Source organism: Onychostoma macrolepis, chromosome 21 (genome assembly GCF_012432095.1).
Source record: "Onychostoma macrolepis isolate SWU-2019 chromosome 21, ASM1243209v1, whole genome shotgun sequence".
In the NCBI taxonomy this organism is placed as follows: Eukaryota; Metazoa; Chordata; class Actinopteri; order Cypriniformes; family Cyprinidae; genus Onychostoma; species Onychostoma macrolepis.
The window spans coordinates 31,081,977-31,100,786 of NC_081175.1; the positions used below are offsets into that span (position 1 = coordinate 31,081,977).

An 18,810-nucleotide genomic window follows, 5' to 3' on the forward strand; every position below is an offset into this window, starting at 1 on the left:
AGTGTAAAACAACACCGTTTTTACCCTGTCAAACACAGCTCTGTTCACAGCAAGCCATTATAGTCCATGTCGCTTTAAATGCTAATGAGCTCTGCTGACCCCGCCCCCTCTTCCATCGAGTGACGAGCAGACTGTAAACTTCAGCCGTGGAACTTGCTAACTAGCACATTATTAGGAAAGGCCATTTGCAAAGATTCATAAAAAAACCCTTATACTCACTTCTTCTGTAGATGAAGCTGGATCACGAATTATTTGCGAAATTATTCGTAATAATGAATTATTCGTATTCATTATTACATCCAACAACAAAACACTTCAATCGCTTAATCGGAGACATCTTGTCTTCCCTGCACCGGAGGCGGACGGCTCTCGGCTCACTCAGGGCGGGTCTAAGGTAAGACGGCTTGTCAATCAACTCTTGTGGGAGGGGCCTATGCAGGACTACGTCATTCTGACAGGAATCTCAGAACAGCCTGATTTGAGAAAGAGGATAAAAAAAAACACTGGGTGGATTTTTATCATTATAGCATGGATGTGTACACACACTGCCAACACACATTTATGTTCAAACAACTTGAAAAGTGAATTTTGCATCCGATGGCCCCTTTAACAATAACACAGAATAGTATACACACATATCGGATTTGGATCGGTCTCGTCTGCGGCAGAAAATGTCCGTATCGGAGCCGATACCGGTACTGAGTATCAGATCGATGCATCCCGAATCTATATTACATCTCTCTATATGAAGCATACAGACTTATTAAAACCAGAGAAAGACAAACGTTTAGCTGAAAAATGCACAATACACAATTTTACAGCCCAGGGCGAAGCCATTATGTACATTAACAACGATTTGGGACAAAAATGTGACCCTGCAGCACAAAAGCAGTCATAAGCAGCACAGCTATATTTGTAGCAATAGCCAACAATACACTGTATGGGTCAAAATTATACATTTCTCTTTTATGCCAAAAATCATTAGGATATTAAGATCTTGTTCCATGAAGATATTTAGTAAATTTCTTACCGTAAATATATCAAAACTTTTGATTAGTGATATGCATTGCTAAGAACTTCATTTGAACAACTTTAAAGGTGATTTTCTCAATATTTAGATTTTTTTGCACCCTCAGATTCCAGATTTTCAAATAGTTGTATCTCAGACAAATATTGTCCGATCCTAACAAACCATACATCAATGGAAAAATTATTTATAATCAATTTAAAAAAATTGATGCTTATGACTGGTTTTGTGCTCCAGGGTCACATATAATGTCATTTAATGGAAAAGTATGTGAATGGCGCTCTGTGGCGCGGCAGGGTTTTTTGTCGGCTGCGTTTGAATCCGAAGTGTCCCGCTCTGTGCAGCACAGCCTCGCGTCAAAACAAACAGCACGCGGTGTCAGTGATTCGCCTCTAGAGGACGCTCTCGCTCCGTATAACGACAGAGGATCTTCTCAGCTGCTCCAGCATCGGAAAAACTATAGGCAGGGATTTTTGCTGATAGTTCCAGCAATCAGCTATCAGTGCCGATTAATCTGCAAAACCGATACATCGGTCGATCTCTAATACTCACTGCCTCTGGTTCGCACACACACACACACACACACACAGACAGGAGACAGACTCATGTGTAGGGATGTAATGATTACCGGTTTGATGATAAATCATGATAAAATTCCCCACGGTTAGTTTTACTGTTACATATTTTAATTATCTTTATAACCGTATTTGATTACCGCGATTTGAACAATTGAGGATAAATCAATACTATCCAGCATAAAGCAGAGTTTAAGTAACCATTGTTTCGTTTTATGTGAAAACATGGAGGAAAACTACAAGGTTTTAAAAAAGTGCTGAGGGAATTATACAAATTAATATATGAATAAATGAATTATATGAATGTACCTCTGAAGATTCTTCAGTCTTCAGAAAAGATTCGATGGCATTTTGTTTTCATCTTCACTCCATGTAATACCTAATAAAGTAATGTTTTAATCACAATGCTGCTTTGTTCACGGAGGTTACGGTAAACGGCTGTAATTCTGCTGCTTCATCAGCGCCACCTGCTGTCAGAGAGACTCACATTCAGCCAAAAACAAGCTCGTGTGGATTCTACACATAAAACAACTCAGATAAGTTGTATAGAATTATTTATGGAGCAGATAAAATACATAATCATTTATTAATCAATTATCATTTTGACGTAACCCTTTTAGGTTTACCATTTTCTGAAACTTTTTGAAGCTTTATTTGAACATTTACATTAGATATTCAAACATTTTATTAGATAAACTGCTGTCAGTCATGCTGTCGTTTAAAATCTGGACATCGTTTTAGTGTCGTTTTATTTGTTGTTTGTTGATTTAAATCTAAATCTTGTGTTTTGATTTATGATTGTGTGTCTGTAGAGCAGCAGGTGGCGCTGTCACACACAGATCCTCTTGTTTCTAAAGTTCCTCATGATCAGAGCGTTCTCGCTCCTCTGGTGGATCGGGAATCATTTTCAGTGTTCACCGTAAGGTTAACGCTTCTAAAGGAGCATCACAATTATGTGGGCAAAAATGGTCTATTATCAGTAGTGTAGTGACGCTAATACACAAATCACTTTCTGTCGATCAGTGCAGTGAATTTAATATCTGAACCTGATGCCAAATCTGCAGTGAAATCCTTCATCCTCATTTATTCACATCCACACGTTTCAAGCCATGAATATTTAGATCAGCTTTCAGATGGAGTAAAACTAATATATGTGAACAAACTGATGCATATGAAGCATCTGCTGCTGTATTTCAGTCACTGAAACAGCAGGGCGCTCTACAGCGCTTACCGTGAAAAACACTCAGCGTGCCTTAATGAATAACGAGACTGATTTTGAAAGATCAACATACACCGTATTGATGATGAAAATGACATACAGGCAGTGATGGGCTAGTTACTCAAAGAATATATTACTCATTACTAGTTACTCCTTTCAAAAGTAATATTGTTACTTTACTTATTACTTTCTGGCAACAGTAATTAGTTACACTACTAGTTACATTACTGTTTCTTCACGCCCCACAGAAGCTGTAACTGTGTATCTTCCAGATCAAATTACTCTAGAATGTTACTAACAACATATTTCTGCCTCATCATTTGACCAAAACCCACATCGGATCGCAGTCAGAAGTTATTACAAACACTCGATAGTGACTGATAGTGACATTCAAGAAGAAGTGCTGTATTCATCTCATTAATTGTCATGTGTAGCTTGAACTTGAAGTAATTTTTCCGTTCCCCATATGCGATTAAATTTCGTTATGTATTTTATAGTTTGTAAGAAACTGTTTAATTTTCCAAAAATATTTTGAATTATATTAATATAATGTAGCACATGCTGATCAGAGGGATGCAATGCCAGAGTAAAGTAAAGCCACAACTTACACAACAGATCTTTTTTCCTGATAAAATCAATATAATGCAATATTTCTATCTGCTGAATGTAAGCTTTTCCATATTCCAAGCTTGCCTGCTGCACCGGGGACATCACATGCATGCGCGAGTCGTGAAAATTATGAAAATAAATCTAGGAATTATTTGATTGTTAGATTTTAAATCAGCGGGGTTGAGGCATCAAAAGTAACTAAGCTGTTTTATGGAAAGGAACTGTAATATTATTACTGAAATCTTATTAGTAATTAGTTACACTACTAGTTACTGCAAAAAGTAATATTACAGTAACTAAATTACTAGTAACTAGTTACTGCCCAACACTGCACACAGATAAACAGATGCCAGTAAAAGATCTGGCAGTCAGTGATAGAAACATGTTGTTTTGTTCTCTCGGACAGTGTTTCTAAACGAGTCACGAGAAAACTGAATAGAAACGCCTGCATTTCTCCTGCCATCACTGATAATCGTGACTCTAGCTTTACATAGAAACCCTGAAAGAGCACCGAATGATGGTGTTTAAAAGCAGGTCTGAGATTATCTCACACACACACACACACACACAGTAACTCGAAGAAGATATTTTGAGAAATGTGTGTTTTTGTCAGTGAGGTGCAGTGTTTGAGTGAAGGATCTCTGTTCATGTGTTTGTGTTGCTCGTGTCTCGCGCCGGTGCTTGACTGCATTAGTGAGCATGTTTTTGGCCGTCCTGTAAGCAGTCATCCTGCACAGCTGTTCTAATGCATTCTGGGTAATACAGCACTGGCACACTGTGTGTGTGTGTGTGTGTGTGTGTGTGTGTGGTTACTGGCAGTGACATGGTATCTGGACTCTTTTGCTCTTTTAATTCACTCCAGATGTGCGACAGAAGTTTCATGAACCCATGATTCAATTCAGTTCAGTTCAAGTTTATTTGTATAGCGCTTTTCACGATGTAAATTCTTGCAAAGCAGCGTCACAGAAAATTTAATTTCTACATTATATTTAGTAGTGGCTTATCAGTGGTGACTATGTCAAGTTGATGTACATATGGCAGAAATGTACGGTAAAAATCAGTTAATGACGTAATCAAACAGACGAAGAACACTATGAACAGCAATGATTATATGTTGCAATCAAACTTATAGCAAAGTTTGGTAGTTTTGTATGTTGTTTCAGGGTCTTCTGAGGGGTTGGCATCATCTCTTCTCAGGTCTTCGTAAGGATTGGATCCATACTGAAGCTTCTGTAATTCCTCGGGATGCCAAACCAGTGGCAGAAACAGAGAAGCAAATAGAGACAACATTAGCTGTTCCAACCAAGCAAAACTGATGTGTTCAACCCAGGCAAAAGAATTTTACTGTGCATTTGATCAGGTGTAGCTGAAGTACAAGGTTATAAGATGCATTATGTGAATGCTTGGCAAGAGATGTGTCTTTAATCTAGATTTAAACAGAGAGAGTGTGTCTGAACCCCGAACGTTATCAGGAAGGCTATTCCAGAGTTTGGGAGCCGAATGTGAAAAAGCTCTGCCTCCTTCAGTGGACTTTGCTATCCTAGGAACCACCAAGAGTCCAGAGTTTTGTGGCCTTAGGGAGCGTGATGGATTGTAGCGTGATAGAAGACTAGTTAGGTACGCAGGAGATAAACCATTTAGGGCCTTAATAGTAAGTAGTAATATTTTGTAACTGATACGGAATTTAATAGGTAGCCAGTGCAGAGACTGTAAAATTGGGGTAATATGATCATATTTTCTTGACCTGGTAAGGAGCCGCTGTATTTTGCACTACCTGTAGCTTGTTTACTGAAGATGCAGGACAAGCAGCTAGCAGTGCATTACAATAGTCCAGTCTAGAGGTCATGAATGCATGAACTAGCTTTTCTGCATCTGAAACAGGTAGCATGTTTCGAAGCTTGGCAATGTTTCTAAGATGGAAGAATGCTGTTTTTGTAACATGAGAAATATGATTTTCAAAAGACAAGTTGCTGTCTAATATAACACCCAGATTTTTGACTGTAGAGGAAGTAACAGTACATCTGTCTAGATACAAATTGTAATCCAAGAGATTCTGAGTACTGTTTTTTGGTCCAATAATAATATCTCTGTCTTATCCGAATTTAATAGGAGGAAATTATTGGTCATCCAATCTTTTACATTTTTAACACAATCTATTAGCTTAGATAGTTCAGAAGTTTAATCTGGTCTTGTTGAGATATATAGTTGAGTATCATCAGCATAACAATGGAAACTAATCCCATATTTTCTAATGATATTATCAAGGGGCAACAAGTATATTGAAAATAGCAGAGGACCTAGGACAGATCCTTGTGGCACTCCATACTTGATGATTCCCCATTTAAATAAACAAAGTGGTAGCGATCGGATAGGTAGGATCTAAACCATCTTAAAGCCTGCCCTTGAATACCCGTATAGTTTTGTAATCGATCTACGAGTATGTCATGATCTATAGTGTATAATGGTTTTGGGACGTGACCTAAAGATAACGATGAGTTGATAATATTGAGAAGCGGTTCTTCTCTTTCAGTAGTTTAGTGGGTACAGGATCTAATAAACATGTTGTTGGTTTAGATGCAGTGATAAGTTTATTTAGCTCTTCTGTCCTATAGTTGTAAAGCACTGAAGTATTTCTTTGGGAGCGGTGAATGAAACTGAAGTACTAGACGCTGTAGAATCTATATTTGTTATTGTATGTCTAATGTTATCTATTTTATCAGTGAAGAAATTCATAAAGTCATTTCTATTAAACTGTGAGGGAATATGTAATTCAGGCGGCGTCTGTTTATTTGTTAATCTGGCCACTGTGCTGAATAAAAACCTTGGATTGTTTTGGTTATTATCTATGAGTTTGTGGATATGCTCGGTCCTGGCAGCTTTTAGAGCCCGTCTATAGCTGGACATACTGTTATTCCACACAATTCTAAAAACTTCCAAGTTTCTTTTTGAGTTTTTTTCTTGAGAGACTGGGTATTACTCATGATATGGGTATTAATGGTATTACCATGAGCGTGTTTTGAGAGAGTTTGTACACGAAATATTTGAAAGGTTTTCTTTGGTTTTCCTCAGATGAGGGCGTCTCTGCAGATGCTGCGGTGAGGTCCTCCAGCAGGCGGCGCTCCGCGGCTCACACTCCAGCTCGGCTCTGTCTTGTTTTGGGGGCATTTATGTAATAAAAGTATAATTCAGACATTACAATCACACGGATTCGTACAAATACAAACTGAGTTCTGTTAAATGCATTATTTCTGTATAAAAATCCTCTTCTTAGTGCAGAGAAAATCAACAGGAACAGTGGCATCTCTTTCTGGATACACTTTAATTGAAGATACACAGTTTGTGTATTTCTCAGTTATTTTATTTTTTTAAGGTGTTCTTGTTACAGTGTAATTATACATTTAAGTACTGAGTAATATTAATTAACTACATGTACTTACTTTATGGTTAGGGTTAGGATTAGGGTTACTTGCATGTAATTATGCATAATTTATTGTTATTATAATAGTAAGTACATGTGACGTGTCACAAGGACACCTTAAAATAAAGTGTTCCCGCTGAGCCCCGCCCACTTTCACACTCGCGAGTTGATTGACGTTCCGCTCTGTTCTGTTTCTGTGGTTCTGATCTGAAAATGACATCATGATCCCGAGCGGAGAAGAGGCGGAGCCTACACACACACACACACACACACTGCTCCGGTCGGTCAGAGGTGGTCTGTGCGACTGTGGTTCGCTCGGATTCCTCGGTTCTGATGGTGTTTGTGGCGGGATGTGAGCTCGGTTTCGGTTCCGTTATGTTTGATGCCAGCGTTTGGCGGATCCGCAGCATCCGGGACTCTGTGAGACTCGAGATCAGCGACGAACCGAGTCCTGCGGTGCTGAACCGATTCACACATCTGGATCCGGACACTCCTTACCTGGAGGTAGACAGAGTAATCAATACAGATATTACTCCTCTCTCATATAGAGACGTCTTCAGTCATAATAATAATAATAATAATAATAAAATGTATTACAGAAATATCATTTAAAATTTTTACTAATCTGCAGAAATACTAAGCAAAAACATTTGTGGACACTGCCCTGTAATACACACTTTGTTATCAGTTATGTGCTGAAATAAATCATTGTAAACATGTATTATAATATCTTTTCATAGTTACACATTTTAAATCACAGTAAAGATGTTTCTGATACATTATAGCATTAAGGTGAAACTATGATGGTGCGAGTATAAGAATGCTTACAGTTATTTAGAAACAATGCATTGGACATAAATGTGTGCTATTCAGCATTATTACAGTGAATTATATACAGGCTAAAGATAAATATGATAATGAAGACACGAGTTGATATTTGTGATTTTACTGAAGGAGACGGTCACATCACTTAACTTTTGCTGATGTCTGTATGTCAGTATTTCCCTGCATGCATTGCAGTTGAAGTGTGTTGTTTTCTGGTTTTATTGCTCAGAGTCTGTTCTCTCTCTGCTGGGTTTGTGCGGTCAGTCTGTCAAACACGAGATGGGTCAGAATGGATGACCGCTCTGTTTAGTGAACTGGACTGAGTTACTGGTGTTAACTGAAGCTATTGAACGCTTGACCGGTCCAGTTCTCTCAGCAGATCCGGTCACAGATGATTCTAACCGTGTTGTGAAAACCACTCTAATCATGAAGCGGTTCAGACCGCTGTGGGCCGGTTCTGATCTGATGATCTGGTTCATCTGAAATCCGTCTCTAAACAGTGACGCTGCAGATGCGTTACTCTGTGCAAAGCACTCTGGGTAACGTTTGAGCTTTATTTGTCTTGTTGCAGGATTGTGAGGAAACCTGAATCCTGTTTGTTCCCTGAAGAAGTGTTTCTAGATCAGATTTAAAGAGGTCTGAGGAGGAATATGAAGCGTCTCGTGAAGATCCCGGTGTGTTTGGGTCCGATGCTTCCTCAGGCTGGTTAGTTAACTAGTCAGTGATGAGCTGGTTAGTGTGGAGTTCTGCAGTAGTTTTTAGAGATGAAAACACACAGAGACGGTGATTGTGTAACTTGTTTTCTGTGAGTCTTTGTGTTTCAGTTATTGATCTGTGTGAAGCACTGAAGCTTCCTGAAACACGACACACCTCTCTCTGTCTGTCTCTCTCTCTCTCTCTCTGTCTGTCTCTCTCTCTCTCTCTCTCTGTCTGTCTCTCTCTCTCTGTCTCTGTCTCTCATGCAGCAGATGCTTTTATCCGGAGTGTCTTTCTGACTCTAATAGGTTCAGTTCTCCTAAAGTAAGCCGAGGTTAAACGAGTCACGGCCGTAGATCGTCCAGCGTTAGACAGGAGCGACTTGAGTTTATTGATCTGAATAATAACAGCTCCTATGAATCAGAGAAGCTGTTAGTGACAGATGGAGTTAAAAACTGTTTTAGACCTTTAAACAAACTTGCAGCTGCTTGCTGATTCCACATCTGATTCCGCTGATTCCACATCTGATTCCACTGATTCTGCATCTGATTCCTCATCTGATTGCACTGATTCTGCATCTGATTCCACATCTGATTCCACTGATTCTGCATCTGATTCCACATCTGATTCCACTGATTCTGCATCTGATTCCACATCTGATTCCACTGATTCTGCATCTGATTCCTCATCTGATTGCACTGATTCTGCATCTGATTCCTCATCTGATTGCACTGATTCTGCATCTGATTCCACATCTGATTCCACTGATTCTGCATCTGATTCCACATCTGATTGCACTGATTCTGCATCTGATTCCACTGATTCTGCATCTGATTCCTCATCTGATTGCACTGATTCTGCATCTGATTCCTCATCTGATTGCACTGATTCTGCATCTGATTCCACATCTGATTCCACTGATTCTGCATCTGATTCCTCATCTGATTGCACTGATTCTGCATCTGATTCCTCATCTGACTCCACTGATTCCACATCTGATTCCACTGATTCTGCATCTGATTCCTCATCTGATTCCACAGATTCTGCATCTGATTCCACATCTGATTGCACTGATTCCACATCTGACTCCACTGATTCCACATTAGATTCCGCTGATTCCACATTTGATTCCACTGATTCTGCATCTGATTCCGCATCTGATTCCACATCTGATTCCACTGATTCTGCATCTGATTCCACATCTGATTCCACCGATTCTGCATCTGATTGCACTGATTCCACATCTGATTCCACCGATTCTGCATCTGATTCCACATCTGACTCCACTGATTCCGCATCTGATTCCACTGATTCTGCATCTGATTCCACATCTGACTCCACTGATTTCGCATCTGATTCCGCATCTGATTCTGCATCTGATTCCACATCTGACTCCACTGATTCCGCATCTGATTCCACTGATTCTGCATCTGATTCCACATCTGACTCCACTGATTCCGCATCTGACTCCACTGATTCCACATCAGATTCCACTGATTCCGCATCTGATTCCACTGATTCCGCATCTGATTCCACTGATTCTGCATCTGATTCCACTGATTCTACATCTGAGAACAGACAGTGTAATGTGATACAAGCCCTTAACTGGTTTAGATTCATGTTTATATCAGTGTTACTTTTGTATATCTGAGATGTTAGTTGTTTTAGAACATCAAGATAATTCATCAACAGGTGAATCATCAACCCATCTGTTTGAGGACTAGTGGAATAATGCTAAAACTCACTGACACTGGTCTGTGTGTGTGTGTGTGTGTGTGTGCAGAATGCGAGTCAGGAGATTGGCGAGGAGGTGGAGGACGGCGCCGTGTTCAGCATCACGCTGAGGAAGGTCCAGATGTACCAGTCGTCCAGTAAGAGTCAGCGCTGGCTGGGTGTGGACTCGGACTCTGGCCTCAGTCTGTATGAGACCTGTAAGCTGCGCACCATTAAAGCAGGAACGCTGGAGCGGCTGGTGGAGTACATGGTCACCGCCTTCAGAGGAAACGACTCCACCTACGTCACCATCTTCCTCTGCACCTACAGGACCTTCGCCACCACCAAACAAGTGCTGGACCTGCTGCTCAACAGGTGACACACACACACACTCACTCTGTTACGAGTTAAACATACAGACCACTTATGAGGCTTTTATTGCTAGTGCGATGTGTAGTTGCATTATTTACTTCATTTAAATCTTGTTTTACCAGCGCCGCTTCATCAGCACTGGGGCTCAGGCTCCTCATCAGAAATGTGTGCCTATATTTTGAAACTCTTTTTAATACTGTTTTGGATATTAGTCATCTTTACTTATTGTTTACAAACTGTACCCGCAACAGAGCTGCTTTTCCATTGACAAAGTTTTGTTTCTTACAGTGTATTGTAGGCAAATATCCACCTTATCCAGCGCTCCTTTTGTTTTGTTTTATATAATATCCCGTGTGAGAACTGTCCGAGCGAATCGAACTGAATTGGCAAAAATTTCAGACCTTCTCTTATTTGGTTGATTAGATCAAAGTGATTCATTTGTGAATCTGCATCACTAGTTCTGATTCTGAAAAGCTGATGGAAACACTTCTTGACTGCTCAAATCTCAGGTCGGAAATCTTCATCGACACCTGAGGATTTATCAGTAATATTTACTGTGTTTCACTGGATCTGAAAAAAGGCTCTAGCGACCACCTCAGCTGATCTCAGATTCATACATGCGTGTGTGTTTTCACAGATACGCCAAACTGCAGCCGGGCGCAGAATCACGCAGAATGACCCCTGATGAGCGGACGGAGCTCAGGAAGTACGTGCTTCATGATTAGGGCTGGGCATCGTTTGAGTTTGATCAGTTCTGATTCTGCTTATCGATTCTGAATCTTATCGATTCCCATTTTCGATTCCAATGTGGTTAAAAAAATGAAGTATAACATTTAGATATCAAACACATTTATTTTGTGTCTTTTTTGCAAAACATTTAATTGCTGCTGAATACCATGAATAAAAATCATCAGGCTGCATAAAAACTGGACTCGATTAAGAGCTGTTTGTGTGCCGCATGATTCTGGATAAATTGAGACTTTTAAAAAAAACATTTATGGAGGTTGTAGTTCTCTCACAATTATGAAGAAAAAACCTCATGATTTTTTATGAATTTCTGAATGGAATGATTCAATGACTCACTCAAGATTTACTTGATTCATTACTGGGTGAATCAGTGTTTTTGAATGAATCTCTTGAATGAATGATTCAAAGACAAATACATTTTTAACAGCTCCTTTTCACCAGCTAAATATAATAGATGCGCACACAGGAAGTGAAATTTTAATTTTACAACAAGTATCTGATTCCTGACCTTAAGTGTTTGATTCTGGAATTGGTTTTCGATTCCCAACCCTATTCGTGATGGAAACACACAGTTTGCATGTGGTTTATTTGGACTGGTAGGAATGTGTTTGTCTAGTTCTCCGTGTGTTCTCGTGCGCAGCACCGTCTCCTCTATCCTGGGCGCCTGGTTGGATCAGTACTCTGAGGACTTCTGGAAGCCTCCGGACTACAGCTGCCTGAGACGCCTGATCTATTATCTGCAGCTGAACTTCCCCGGGTCGGATCTGGAGCGCCGCGCCTGCAACCTGCTGAGCCAGTTCCACCGCAGACTCCAGCAGGCATCGGATCCGGACGGTTCGCCAGCTTCATTCGGTCCTTCAGCTCCGCCTCTTATGAGGAAAAACCTGACTGTTCATTACAGGCTATTATACACTGAACATTAATTAGAGCAGCTGAAATAATCAATCAGATTGTGAATTAAGTGGAATTAGAAGTCATTTATGTTAGGATGTAAAAAATATAATGTATGGCTTTAATTTGAAGTAATAGCATTTCTGATTTTAAGCATAATTACTGTAAAATGATTGGAGCTAAAAGTGCCAAGGCACAAAAAACTGCATTTGGGAGATGCTTTTATTCAAAGTGACATATGATTTCATTCAAGTTATACATTTTAGCAGTTCTTACTTTCCCTGGGGATCAAACCCATGACTTTACTGTCGCGAGCACCATCTACTGTTTAAGCTAGAGGAATAGCATATAATAATCTTGATAAATGATTTGTTGTGGCTCAGATGAAGCTTTTGATGGTCTGCTGATGTTTGTGGCGTCTAACCGTAGTAAACGTGTTTCTGTCTGCAGTTCTGGATCAGGGCTGCTGTGCGTTCGCTCTGCTGGAGGAGAACGGATTCGATGAAGATCGACTCGACTTCCTGAGCTTTGACCCCACTGTGGTGGCGGAGCAGTTCACGCTGATGGACGCAGTGAGCAACACACACACACACACACACACACACACACACGTTCGTTTTTGTGAAAAGTGGGGACTCTCCATAGGCGTAATGGTTTTTATACTGTACTTACTGTATGTGCTATTGTCCTACACCAACCCTACACCTAAACCTACCCCTTACAGGAGACTGTGCATTTCAACTTTCCCCAAAAAAACCTCATTCTGAGTGATTTATAAGCGTTTTGAAAAGTGGGGACATGGGTCAATGTCCTGAGATGCCACCTTCTCCTTGTAATACCTGCCATACCCTCGTCATTATACACATCTATGTCCTGACTTTTCACAAAAGCACACACACACACACACACACACACACACACAGACACGCACACACAGACACACACACACACACACACACACACACACACACACAGACAGACATGCACACACACACTCACACACACACACACACACACACACACACACACACACTCACACACACACACACACACACACTCACACACACACACACACACACACTCACTCCTCACTCACACACACACACACACACACACTCACTCACTCACTCACTCACTCACACACACACACACACACACACACACACACACACACACACACACACACACACACACACACACACACACACACACACACACACACACACACACACTCACTCACACACACACACACACACACACACACACACACTCACACACACACACACACACACACACACACACACACACACACACACACACACACACACACACACACACACACACTCACTAGTTCTCACTAGTCGTAGTTCTCTGACAAGCTATGCAAAAAATCACAGATGATATAATCGTTCGTGATAATGCCAGCTGTTTGCGTAGCTCCTCAGTGAACTACGGCTCTGTGTAGTAAATGCTGCTCCGTCTGAAAGCACGTGAAAATATCACATTTAATAAATTGTTTTACTCACTTCATAACGTTTGAAATAAACCCTTCTGTGAGATGATGTGGCTTCTTATACAGAATAAGGCACGCAACATATTTCGTAGTATTCTAAGCAGCAATAAAGGCATTGCATTATTATATACGTTATTATAAGGAAAATTATAATAATAACTCAGATAAACCATATAATGTCATAGTTGTGTGTTTATTAGTGACGCTGAATCAATGAAAGCAGTTAAATCTTCCATGTATTCAGCGAGCGCTGTAGGCGTCTCCTGGGTTTCTTCTGCGGGCGTATTTGGAGTTTCTCTGGAGATTTACTGCTGATCACAGAACCGTGCTTCACTCACAAGATGTGCATGACTAACGCAGCTTTTGCCTCATCACGATTGTGATTTCATTGCGATCTATGTATGTATGTAGAGAGAGCTAGAGAAGCTGAGAGCGTCTCCTTCTCTCACCGGACGCTGAAGGACCGTGTCGTGTGCTGTGTTTGTGTCGTGCAGGAGCTGTTCAAGCGGGTCGTGCCGTATCACTGTCTGGGAAGCATCTGGTCTCAGAGAGATAAGAAAGGGAAGGAACATCTGGCGCCGACCATCAGAGCCACGGTCAGCCAGTTCAACCGCGTCACCAACTGCGTCATTTCCACCTGCCTCAGCGACCGGACGCTCAAGCCCGGCCAGAGAGCCCGGATCCTGGAGCACTGGATCCAAGTGGCCAGAGTCAGTCTGATCTCACACACACACACACACACACGTCTAATCGCTCGTTTACTGTTGAGTTAAGACCGGCTTCTTTGCTCAGGAGTGTCGGATCTTGAAGAACTTCTCGTCTCTGCGTGCGATTCTCTCGGCGCTGCAGTGTAACCCGGTTCACCGGCTCAAGAAAACATGGGACGAAGTGTCACGAGAAAACTTTCGCATCTTCCAGGAGCTGTCGGAGATATTCTCTGATGAGAACAACCACTCACTGAGCCGAGAACTGCTGATAAAGGTACGACACGTGTGTATGTGTGTGTGTGTAATACTACTACTACTACTACTAATAATGTTTAATTTATACAGTGCCTTACCCAAGCTCAAGGACGCTTCACAATGACAATAGCAAATAAACAATCATTCTGTACATAATCACTTATGTGGACAGTAGACATTTGCCCAAGTCTAAGACGTGCGATTGCAGTGTCACATCACAATAGTAGTGCAAACAATCAAAAACAGAGAACCATAACAGTACTGGTAGTATTGGTTAAACAGAATGCAGTGTGGTTACTGTCCTAATAGACAGAGAAAGAGAAAGATTTGCCTCCCATAAATGATAAGCCGAATTTCGGTACACGAGGCAAGATGTGATGAATGCATAAACTAATAACTGACGAAGGATTGGAGTTTAGCAATACGGTGAAGTTGAAAAAATGCAGATTTAAAGAGTTTAGGTTTAATAAAAAGTCAAGAATGATACCTAAGTTTTTGATGGTGGCAGATGGAATAATTGATGTCGCTTCAAGGTCAAGTCTGGGGTCATTAGTTATAATTTTGTTAGAGTTGTGACAAGTAAGATTTCTGTTTTAGTCAAATTCAAACTGAGAAAATTGGAGTTTAGCCAGGTCTTTAACTCGTTGACACATGACAATAGAGATGCAAGGCCGGCAAGCAGTATATATCTGAATATCGTCAGCATAGCAAAACCATGGCGGCGAGTAATTTGTCTGAGGGGCATAATGTAATTAATATATAATAATGGCCCGAGAACTGAGCCCTGAGGAACACCCTGTTTGAGTAAAACAGCGGGAGATATATAGTTATGCATGGTGGTGTAGTATTGTCTGTCTGTCAAATAGGGTGAAAACCAGTGTAACGCAGCTCTGGAGATGCCAATGAGTAAGGTGTATGAGTAATAACTTAGGACAGACAGTATTAAAAGCTGAGCTGAGATCAAGTAATAAGAGTCAGGAAAGATTGCCCGAGTCACCAGAGAGTAGGAGGTCATAAATAACCCTTACTAAAGCAGTTAGTGAGTGTGTGTGTGTGTGTGATATTTACTGCTTGTATTTCTTTGGCAGGAGGGAACGTCCAAATTTGCCACTCTGGAGATGAACCCTAAGCGAGCGCAGAAACGACAGCAGCCACAGAGAGATCTGGTGAGATATTCAGACGCTGATCCACACCGGCAGCTGCTCTCTGATCATGCTGTACAGAGTCACTGAGCTTCACGCTGACACCACATCATTACTACAGCAACAATAAACACTCCAGCAGGAGACTCATATTTATCCGTCTGTCTATATATATATATATATATATATATAAATTGTTCCCGTCTGTCGTCTGATGTCGTGTTTCATTCTGCTGAACTGACAGAACGATGGTTTTGTTTCAGACTGTGATGCAGGGGACGATTCCTTACCTGGGAACTTTCCTGACGGATCTGGTCATGATGGACACGGCCATGAAAGACTATCTGGACGTGAGTCTCTCTCTGAACAGACACGCTCATCACATCAAGCACACTGGAGACTTTCCTCCTTTCTATCCACTGTGTTTATAAAATAATTAATTTTTCTTCCCGCTGTTATGAAATCATACTGAACTGTTGACCTTTAAAGGGGTCATGACATGGATTTTTTAAAATGATTTTAATATGTTCCTTGAGGTTTACTTATAATGTTAAAGGGGTCATCGGATGCAAAATTCACTTTAACATGTTGTTTGAACTGAAATGTGTGTGTAGTGCGTGTACACAACCACCCTATAATGACAAAAATCTACCCAGTGTTTTTGTTTAAATCCCCATAAATCATAAGCAGTGTCTCAGATCAAGCCGATCTCAGATTCTTGGCTGTGTGAGGTAGTTCTGCACAGGCTCCGCCCACGACTGTTTTTGTCCAGACCCGCCCTGAGTGAGCTGTGGGTGGATGTAATAATGTCAGGGCTCTAGTTTATACTCCTGGTTTATACTCGCCGCGTCAGCACGAGCGCGAAGGTGCACGCAGCGGACTGAGCGCAACGGAGGATTTGGTTTTCAAGCTAAAGTAAAAAGCCGCTTCTTAAACCAGAGAAGGTGAACATGTTAGTATTCTTGTAGAAAAAAACAAGCAAGTCCTGTCAGCGACATGGCACCAAGATCGCGAATTTGAAAGTGAAAGCACACGAAAAAAGGTATTTCTGTTCACAAATTTAAATAACAAATAATACTGATGAAAAAGAACGGGTTGAATGTTGAACACTTTCGTTACCATATAACTATAAACTATGATAAAACTGAGAAAGTTAGTCGCAAAAGTGTGACCGGTGGGAAGACTGAGTCTACAGCCCTGAATGTTGTTGGAGGTAATAATGAACATAGCAGTCGTCATTTACTCCCGACATCTGAGCCGCTGAAGACGCAGTGGATTATGTTTGTTTTTGAAGGGAATGCGCCCCTGATCTACCTAAATGCGTTTATGTTCGCGCAAATCATTCTTGATCCAGCTTCACCTCCAGAAGTAGTGAGTATTAGGAGTTTTTTATGAATCTTTGTAAATCGGCTTTCTTAATAATCTGCTAGTTAGCAAGTTCTGTGATGAATGCGGCTAAAGTTAAGTCTCAGAGAACAGCTCACGGAAGAGAGGGGCGGGGTCAGCAGAGCTCATTAGCATTTGAAGGGACATGCACCGAAACGGCTCACTGTGAACACAGCTGTTTTTGACAAGGTAAAAAGGGTGTTGTTTATACGCTACTGTTATAGACTTTTCATTAAGACCCTAAAGAATCATATCAACTTGTGGAAAATGGGCAACCGATGACCCCTTTAATAAAGGTTTTTGCCCCAAAAAAGTAAATAAATATGTGTGCGTTTATTCTGTCTTATTCTTTGACTGGTGTGTGACAGACCTCCGTCTAAAGAAACCATCAGCTCAGTTCAGCTAATGAGACGCTAGCGGTTACTACTGAATGTGTTTCAGCTGCAGATTTGGGTAATAACTGGTTCTTTCTCTGCATCTCAGGGAGGTCTGATCAACTTCGAGAAGAGAAGGAAGGTACGTCTGAACAGAAGGAACAGTTCCTGACGATGATTCGGACGCGTTGATCTCGTGTTAATGATCTCTGTCTCCCTCTGCAGGAGTTTGAGGTCATCGCTCAGATTAAGTTGTTACAGCTGGCGTGTAACAATTATAATTTCCAGCGCGTGGCGGGGTTCGGCGCATGGCTCTCCGGCGTGGAGAAGCTCTCGGAGGCCGAGAGGTGAGACATCAGCTTTGGTTTAGATGTGCAGAATTAAACACACACACACACACACACACACACACTCCTGAATGATGTTCTGTGTTTCCTGCAGCTACAGTCAGTCGTGTGAGATCGAGCCGCTCTCTGAATCCGCCTCCAACACGCTGAGAGCCAAGAAGAGCTCAGGAATCATGAAGAGATGGAGCGAGTGAGTGCTGACCATCACATCCACACTAGTTATGAATTCTGCTGCCTGACCAAACTCCTTATTTAAACCAAAATGTAAGGTAGCATCGCATGTATCTTCCATGGGGGAAAGGCAATCCCAGAATGCATTGGAACAAGCTCAGTGAGAAATGAGAGATGTTGGAAATATTCCTTCATATGATAACCGTTGATGTCTTGTTGTGGACCTGGAGTGTATTAGGGGCTATCACTAATGATCATTTTGGTAATCGAGTAATCTCGATTATTCTGACGAATAATCGGATAATTATAATTAATGTTTTTGTCAAGTCAAGTCAAGTCACCTTTATTTATATAGCGCTTTTACAATACAGATTGTGTCAAAGCACTTAACAGTATCAAATTGGAGGATAGAGTGTCAGTAATGTATAATGATAAGATTAAACACTCAATTTTCAGTGAAAGGCATTTCATTATTGAATTCAGAGATGTCATTGTCTAGCTCAGTTTAGTTTAAATAGTATCTGTGCAATCAAATCGGCGATAATCGCTAGAAATTAAGTGTCCCCAACTGAGCAAGCCAGAGGCGACAGCGGCAAGGAACCAAAACTCCCTCCGAGACAGAATGGAGAAAAACCTTGGGAGAAACCAGGCTCAGTCGGGGCCAGTTCTCCTCTGACCAGGCGAAACCCGCAGTTCAAAGTTTATATTTCTATTTTAATTTTGTTGCAATTTCTAACAATAGTAGTATTATGTAGTTAGGTATTTTATTATATTTTAGTTATTTTGTTATTTTTGGTTGATATATCTGGGGATATATCTCTGG

At 41.0% G+C, this 18,810-nt stretch overlaps 1 protein-coding gene across 4 annotated transcripts in view; it reads left to right on the forward strand.

The window, feature by feature from the left end:
- Window positions 1-18,810, forward strand: part of LOC131528497 (ral guanine nucleotide dissociation stimulator-like) — a 33,828-nt gene that overhangs the window by 4,944 nt on the left and 10,074 nt on the right. For 2 of the 4 annotated variants that reach the window (XM_058757680.1, XM_058757682.1), the window contains exons 1-12: window positions 7,106-7,352; window positions 10,153-10,457; window positions 11,092-11,160; window positions 11,842-12,053; window positions 12,543-12,664; window positions 14,100-14,315; window positions 14,398-14,586; window positions 15,656-15,733; window positions 15,973-16,059; window positions 17,579-17,611; window positions 17,695-17,816; window positions 17,911-18,006. In XM_058757680.1, coding sequence (XP_058613663.1) covers window positions 7,182-7,352; window positions 10,153-10,457; window positions 11,092-11,160; window positions 11,842-12,053; window positions 12,543-12,664; window positions 14,100-14,315; window positions 14,398-14,586; window positions 15,656-15,733; window positions 15,973-16,059; window positions 17,579-17,611; window positions 17,695-17,816; window positions 17,911-18,006 — 1,700 coding nt within the window. In that variant the 5' untranslated portion in view covers window positions 7,106-7,181. Of the gene's footprint in view, window positions 1-7,105; window positions 7,353-10,152; window positions 10,458-11,091; window positions 11,161-11,841; window positions 12,054-12,542; window positions 12,665-14,099; window positions 14,316-14,397; window positions 14,587-15,655; window positions 15,734-15,972; window positions 16,060-17,578; window positions 17,612-17,694; window positions 17,817-17,910; window positions 18,007-18,810 lie in introns of those variants that run through there. The other 2 variants (XM_058757681.1, XM_058757683.1) reach the window with 2 other exon arrangements.